This window comes from Brassica napus, chromosome C6 (assembly GCF_020379485.1).
Source record: "Brassica napus cultivar Da-Ae chromosome C6, Da-Ae, whole genome shotgun sequence".
NCBI classification, from domain to species: Eukaryota; Viridiplantae; Streptophyta; class Magnoliopsida; order Brassicales; family Brassicaceae; genus Brassica; species Brassica napus.
In genome coordinates, this window is record NC_063449.1 from 22553383 (window position 1) to 22560926 (window position 7544).

The 7544-nt window shown below is 43.2% G+C and overlaps 2 protein-coding genes across 2 annotated transcripts; both read left to right on the plus strand.

Moving 5' to 3' along the window:
• Positions 1 to 1094: 1094 nt before the first annotated feature.
• Positions 1095 to 2057, plus strand: LOC106403989. The gene has a single exon (XM_013844755.1). It carries the CDS (start codon positions 1095 to 1097, stop codon positions 2055 to 2057), a length of 963 nt encoding a protein of 320 aa, XP_013700209.1.
• A 4335-nt stretch (positions 2058 to 6392) lies between these two features.
• LOC106403990 lies at positions 6393 to 6998 on the plus strand. Its single transcript, XM_013844756.1, has one exon. The coding sequence runs from the start codon at positions 6393 to 6395 to the stop codon at positions 6996 to 6998; it is 606 nt and encodes a 201-aa protein (XP_013700210.1).
• The last annotated feature ends 546 nt before the right edge of the window (positions 6999 to 7544 follow it).

Consider the following 7544-nt stretch of genomic DNA (forward strand, 5'->3'; position numbering starts at 1 on the left):
GAGAGAAGCTTTTAGACTGCAAAGGGAAAAGAAGAAGGCGAGGCGAACTACACTTGCACACTTCCTACACCTCAGTTTGTTTTTGCATTTGTTGCAATCGATGATGAGGAAACCAATCCCGATTGCTGATAAACAATTGTGAATGTTTCTTTTAATCTTTGTTTATATTCAATCCTTTTCATGATCATTTTTCCTTTGCTAGTAATCTGTAAGAGTTTTGTTTCAAAGGTCCAAAACTAAACCATACCAGAATATCTACAACATTCTCAAAGTTGAAAACAGACAGTCACCGCTAATGTTCACCATTTTTACATACTGTATATCCAAAAAGCTATAACTCCTATGAGCCTTCTTAGACCAGAACTAAGAGCATGATTATAATAGGCTTTTAGGTGGGTCTCTTATTACAATTAGGATTAAAAAAAATATATATATATAGTAATTAAAGGAAGAAACACCGCTTAAATAAGCCCTAGAAGATATACTAAAAATCACTGCCGTATAAACTTAAAACCCTAGCGAGGCGACGGAGATGGCGATCAAGCAGACGGCTACCTAGATCGACAATTCCCCTTGGAGTTTCGATCTCTATTTGATCCTCACGTCCATTGATGGTGTGATCAGTTCGTGTTCTGTTCCAGTGACGATCTCTTCGACAATTCCCCTTGGATTTTCGATCTCTATTTGATCCTCACGTCCATTGACGGTGTGATCAGTTCGTGTTCTGTTTCAGCGACGATTCTTAAAGATCCGATCCTTTGATTGATCTCTGGGACTCGTTTGATATCTTTCAGATTCGATCTTTGTTTGTGACGATTCCATTGATCTTTTAGACGCGTTTTGGACGATTCTTGGTGTTACGTCTCCAGCACTCCACCACATCTGCTCCAGCCGTTCTTCACTCTGTCCACATACGATCCTTTGATTGGGTTCTGGGACTCGCCTGGCCTCTAACAGGTTTGATCTGATCGGCTGACGCTGTGTCTCCGTGGGTGATCTGGTCTCTGCTTCTCGATACTCTTTTTCCCTAAAAACAGAGACTCGCCTGACCCGATTGAAAAATGGGATCCTCGGTGCGATTTCGATCTGCTCATATGGCATATGTAAAAGGAAAAGGAATCCTGTATGAGGATGATGATGCACCAATTCAGCTTGTGGAATCAGAGAACTCTCATGTTGCGGAGTTTCGACTATCATTGATTGGAAAGATACTGAACCCAAAGAAGCAGAATGTAGAGAAACTGATTCAGTATATGATTAACAAGTGGGGTATGGCGGATAGGGTTACTGCGAATGATCTTGGTGCTGGTAGATTCCTTTTTACATTCACAACTGAGGAGGACATCAAGGAGGTACTTCGACAGGGCCCGTTCCACTACAACTATTGGATGTTCGTGTTGGTGAGGTGGGAGCCGATTGTCCACGATGATTATCCATGGATTATCCCCTTTTGGGTTCAGATAACAGGATTGCCTTTGCACCTGTGGGATGTGGACAATTTAAAAAGAATTGGAGGTCGCCTAGGTCACGTTGATACCATGGAGCTGGCGGAATGGAGGATGCTGATCGAAATAGATACGAGAAAGCCTATGAAATTCACTAGAAAGGTATCAGTTGGTGAGAAGGAGGTTACGATACAAATTGCTTATGATCTTCTGTTCAAACATTGCTCAACATGTGGAATGTTAACACATGAGAAAGAGCATTGCCCTACGGTAAAGGAGGATATTAAGGCTCAACTACCACTGGAAAGATCTGACGTTTTTGCACGAGTCCAGTTACCACAGGGTAGGCCTGATCGTCAGTCTTTGCTGATGAATGGGAGTATGCGCGACAGGGATCATGTTCGTCAGGGTGATGCATTGGCCAGCGTGAACAGAGACAGAGATCATGGGTTCCAGGTGAGCCAATACAGAGGATTCAACAACAGCAAATATGATTCCTATTCGAAAAGGGTCATCAGAGCTCGCGATGAAAGACCACGCAGTAATCGTTATGGTGGTTCGCGGTTTGGTGCTAGACCATATGGTCGGTATGGTAAGGAGGAGGCAACATAGAGAGAGAAGGCGAAGGAGAAGGTGGGTGTGGGCTCAGGCTCCATGGCTGTTTTTCCCTTTGAACACAACCTTAGCCACAAGCCCCTCGTGATTATAGAGGAGAAAGCCTTGCGGGCCGGGATTCATAGAAGTGGAGGGGAGCAAGATGATGAGAGTCAACTGAGATGGAGAGAAAAAAGAAAGGAGACTGTTAATGTGGAGTCTAGTTCCATGGATGTAGCTCCATATGAGCACATGCCATCTACCAAGCTTCAAACGAGCAGTGTTGATAGGCCTTACCAAGGCAAGGATCAAAAGCAAGGAGGAGAGCGTAGTGGGAAGCGATTGGCGAGTGCCATAATTACCCCAGTGCGACAACAAGCCTCTATGGAGGATAATGTTACGGTTCGAAGCAGTCTGAATCGTTCTTTGACGTTCTCTCCACAACGCTCAGCAATCATGACTGCAAATGATCAAATAATTGGTGCTTTAAACGATTTGGTGGAACCATTTGATGGTGCCATGATGGAATGTGATGATCATACTGACGATTTGCTGGGTCAAGACCTCATGGATTTGGAGGCGATGGGGCAGTCTTCGGGAGTGGCTGAATCATCTCGCGCTAAAGGGAGTGACAAGGATACAAAGCGGGTCAAGAGTGGCTTGAAAGGGAGTGCTTCTTTGGGCATTCAAACGAAGAAAACTGAGTTCCTCTGTCGAGGTTCTCCACGTATGCGATCAACTAAGTTATCTAGACATATCTCGATAGGAGAGAAAGAAAAGAAAAGGCATTTACGACGCGATTCAAAGCGCTCAAGAGTGGGAACGACAAGTGATGGGGTGATGGATTCCAAAAATCCATCCGATAAGCATCTATGAAGACGCTCAGTTGGAACTGTCGAGGGATTGGAAACGACCTTACAGTTCGACGCCTTACGGAGATGTGTCAGAAGCATCGCCCAGGACTAGTGTTTCTGTCTGAAACGAAGAATAGGAGTCTGCTGTTGCAAAACATTCAGACTGACTTAGGATTTGATCATTTGTTTACCGTTGAGCCACTTGGTCTCAGCGGTGGTTTAGCTCTTTTTTCTTTGGATGAATTTCAAGTTAATGTTTTATTTTCAAATAACAGAATGATTGACATTGAGACAATCATTGATGGAATAAAAGTCTTTATGACATTTGTTTATTGGGACCCTGTGTTAGAACGTAGGGATCAGGTTTGGGAACGTCTTACGCGTTTCTCAACAACACGAAATGGACCATGGTTCATGATAGGGGATTTTAATGAAATAACAAGCCACAACGAGAAAGAGGGAGGCAGAAGAAGATCTGATAGCTCTTTCATACCTTTCAAGCAGATGCTTAGTGATTGCGGTATGCTGGAATTTCCATTTACGGGAAATATGCTTTCTTGGGTTGGAAAGAGGTCAGGTGGAGCGACGGTTAGATGCCGGTTAGATAGAGCGGTGGGGAATGAAAATTGACATGAGAAATTCCCACATACAGCTAGTAAGTACCTCAGGCTCTGGGGGTCGGACCATCGTCCGATCCTAGCAGATATTCTCTCTAAACCAATGAGAAAGAAAAAGAAATTTAAATTTGATAACCGCTGGTTGGACAATGCGGAACTACGCCAAGTAATCCTTGAGGGCTGGAAATCAGAGGATCTTCCACCTGATGCAAACATAATGGAACATATTGCTAGTTGTCGTAAAGCTTTGAGTCAATGGAGGAGACAGAATAATGTGAATTCAGAAAAGCTAGTGGAAGAGCTTAAGGAAAAGGTGGAAGATCTCTACTCGAATGATGATGCTACTACTGAGGAAATAGCAGCGGCTCTAAAGGAATTATCTAACGCCCTTTAGGCAGAAGAAATGTTTTGGAGACAGAAGAGTCGGGTTCTTTGGTTAAGGGAAGGTGATAGAAATTCAAAATACTTCCATGCGCTTGTGAGACAAAGAAGGGAGAGAAATAGGATCACACAACTTTTAGATGACAATGGAAATGTGGTGGAGGACGAGGAAGGATTAGTAGCCATTGCTACTAGTTACTTCAGACAAATTTTCGAATCTGCAAATCCGAAGGATATAGCAGAGGCGCTGGAAAATGTCTCCACAACGATAACAGGGACAATAATTGAGGATCTTACAGCTCCAGTTACGAATGGGAAGTTAAATTAGCGCTCTTTGCCATGCACCCAGAGAAAGCACCAGGGCCAGATGGGATGACAGCTATGTTCTATCAGAAATTTTTGGACATTGTTAAAGAGGATTTAACCCGTATGGTTAATCAATTTCTTTTTGACAGAACAATGGCTCAGGGGCTAAATGATACCAATATCTGCCTAATTCCTAAAACGGAGAAGCCCAATGAAATGTCTAAGTTCAGACCGATTAGCCTGTGCAATGTCAGCTATAAGATTATATTTAAGGTCTTATGCCAAAGATTAAAGAAGGTTCTTCCCCAAAGAATATCTGAAACCCAGTCAGCCATTGTTGCGGGTAGACAGATAACTGACAATATAATAATAGCTCAGGAGATGTTCCATGCGCTTAGGACTAAGCCAGCTGGGAGAGTCAAGAGAATGACCATCAAAACAGATATGAGTAAAGCATATGATAGAATGGAATGGTCTTTCATCGAGGCGGTTATGCGGAAGATGGGTTTCTCAGAGATTTGGATTGGCTGGATTATGCGATGCATTACCTCGGTTAAGTATAAAGTTCTGATGAATGGGGAACCTAGGGGAAATATTGTTCCAGGGAGAGGTTTACTTCAAGGAGATCCTTTGTCTCCTTTCATATTTATTCTATGCACGGAAGCGCTCGTTAGCCTTCTTAATCAAGCAGAAAGTCAAGGGAAGATAACGGGGATGTGTGTGGCACGCGCTAGCCCCTCGGTATCACACCTTCTCTTCACTGATGATAGCCTTTTCTTCTGTAAGGCGGAGCCCCGTGAATGTGAAGAAGTTATGAAAGTAGTCAGGAAGTATGGAAAAGCATCAGGTCAATGTATTAATTTTGAGAAGTCCTCATTACTCTTTGGTAAGAGGATCGCGGTGAATGATAGACAACAAATCAAAGACACTCTCGGGATTCAGAGTGAAGGGGGAATGGGAAAGTATCTGGGAATACCAGAAGATATTAGCGGATCCAAGTGCAAGCTTTTTGCTTTCCTAAAGGAAAAACTATCACATCGAGTGAATGGTTGGACAGGTAGGTGGCTATCGAAAGGAGGAAAGGAAGTTCTGATCAAATCTATTCTCTTAGCTCTTCCCACATACGTAATGTCAAGTTTCTTACTCCCTTTGGAGATTTGTGAGAACCTTGCAAGTGCCATTGCACAGTTTTGGTGGAGTTCAAACCCGCCAGAAAGAGGGATTCACTGGGCTAAATGGGAAAAGATGTGTGCTCCTAGAGAGGAGGGTGGAGTGGGTTTCCGCATGATCCATGAATTTAATCTAGCACTGCTAGCGAAACAACTCTGGCGCCTTGTTCAGTATCCCGATTCACTAGTAGCAAGAGTCCTCAAAGGGAAATATTACCGTCTCAGTTCGCCTTTGCGAATCACGGCGGTGGATAACCCATCCTACGTGTGGACGAGTATATCAGCAGCGAAGAAGCTCTTGCTTTTGGGTATTAGGAGTAAAGTGCACTCAGGATATGAAATCAATGTCTGGCAGGATCCGTGGATTCCTTCGACTCCAGCTAGGCCGGCCCGCCCTAGGGTACCAGTCGTAAATCCAAAGATGCTTGTAAGTAGCCTTATAAGTTTGGAATCAAAGGAGTGGGATGCTAGGATACTGGCACAATATGTTGAGCAAGAGGATATACAGCTGATTATGAGTTTGGCCATAAGCCCAACACATCGCAGAGATTCTTTCTGCTGGAGCTACACTAAAAACGGCCAATACACGGTTAAGTCTGGGTATTGGGTTGCTACAAATATATTGGTTGCGGAGGAGAAAGCTGAAGTCACACAACCTAGCATCACTGAACTTCAAGCCTTTGCTTGGAAAGTGAACGCACTTCAGAAAATTCGCCATCTTATATGGCAATTAATTTCGGGACATGTAGCAGTAACAATGAACTTAATACGTCGTAATCTGCGGTGTGATGATTACTGCCCAAGATGTGGAGAGCCAGAGGAAAATGTAACCCATGCGATCTTTGAATGTCCCCCAGCGTTATAAGCATGGGAACTATCATCTACGCCGTCAAACCCCCCAAACTTTTCCCATATCGAGTATGTACGCCAATATGGACTACCTTTTCTGGAGGAAAAATACAATTAGAAGGCCAGAAGAATGATAGAGACCCTTATCCCTGGATAATCTGGTACCTATGGAAGGCGATGAATGATAAGCTATTCAGGGGGATTGACAGGGACCATCTCGAACTGGTCAGGTATGCAGAGAGTGAATGTCAGGCTTGGTATAATGCTAAGGAGTCTATACCTAATCCCCTTCAGGCACCAAACACTGAAGTGGTACAAGCCTTAAGTTTGAATAATATGTGCATGGTGGATGGCTCTTGGACATCTACAGATCTATTCAGTGGAATTGGTTGGGTATGGAAGGATAACACGGGAAAGATCCAACTTATGGGAACACGGAATTTAAGGAGGCGGGAGACAGCACTACACTCGGAATTGGAAGCATTGAAATGGGCATTGGAAAGCATGCTTCAACATTCAAACTGCCAACACTTTGGTACAGATTGCAAGGACCTGATAGCTATGATAAAGGAACCCCAAGCCTGGCCAAAGTTTTCAACGGAGCTGGAAGCCATTCAAATCATCCTCATATGTTATTCGGACTTCAAGATCACCTACGTGCCAAGAACACAGAATGAAATTGCTGATTCTTTAGCTAGGAATGCTCGATCTTTTCATAGATCTCTATATTTTATTGGTTGTTGTATTCCGGTCTGGCTACCAGACCAGCTCATGTTTGAGTAATAGAATAGCCCTTTGTTTACAAAAAAAAAAAATAAAAATAAGCCCTAGAAGAACCGTGTGTTAGGCACACGTGTTCTAATTGTATTGGCCAGAGGAGTTTGAGAAGGAAACAAAAAAGCCAAAGCTCCCGACGAAGAAAAAATGCCAACGCTCCCGTTTCTCATGCAACTGAGTCCAATCGAAAGGTAAAGCTTTGTTGTTTTGTTTCTGTGTTTGAATCTTTCAATTATGTGTTTGAATCCTTCAATTATGGGTTTGAATCCTTCACCAGATTCTTATAAGTTTGTGTTTCTTGTTCTGACTATGGCATGGAGTCATTGTATTTCAAAAGTTAATGAATTGTAAGTTGGAATTTTCTTTGCTTATTATCTGAAATTCTGTGAAGAGTTTATCTGGATGCTCTTGTTACAAAGCCACGGTATGGACCAGAACACTGCAGATGGCTGAATACAGAACAATATCCTCTGTTTGAAGCCACGGTATGGACCAGATTGGTCTGGCCATGTCTCCACTGAGCAACAACTCTCTATGAGGACTGAATTATCA

Excerpts from the sequence above, each read along its gene's own strand:
- LOC106403989 (XM_013844755.1), top strand. The coding sequence starts at position 1,095 with ATGGCATATGTAAAAGGAAAAGGAATCCTGTATGAGGATGATGATGCA.
- LOC106403990 (XM_013844756.1), top strand. The coding sequence starts at position 6,393 with ATGAATGATAAGCTATTCAGGGGGATTGACAGGGACCATCTCGAACTG.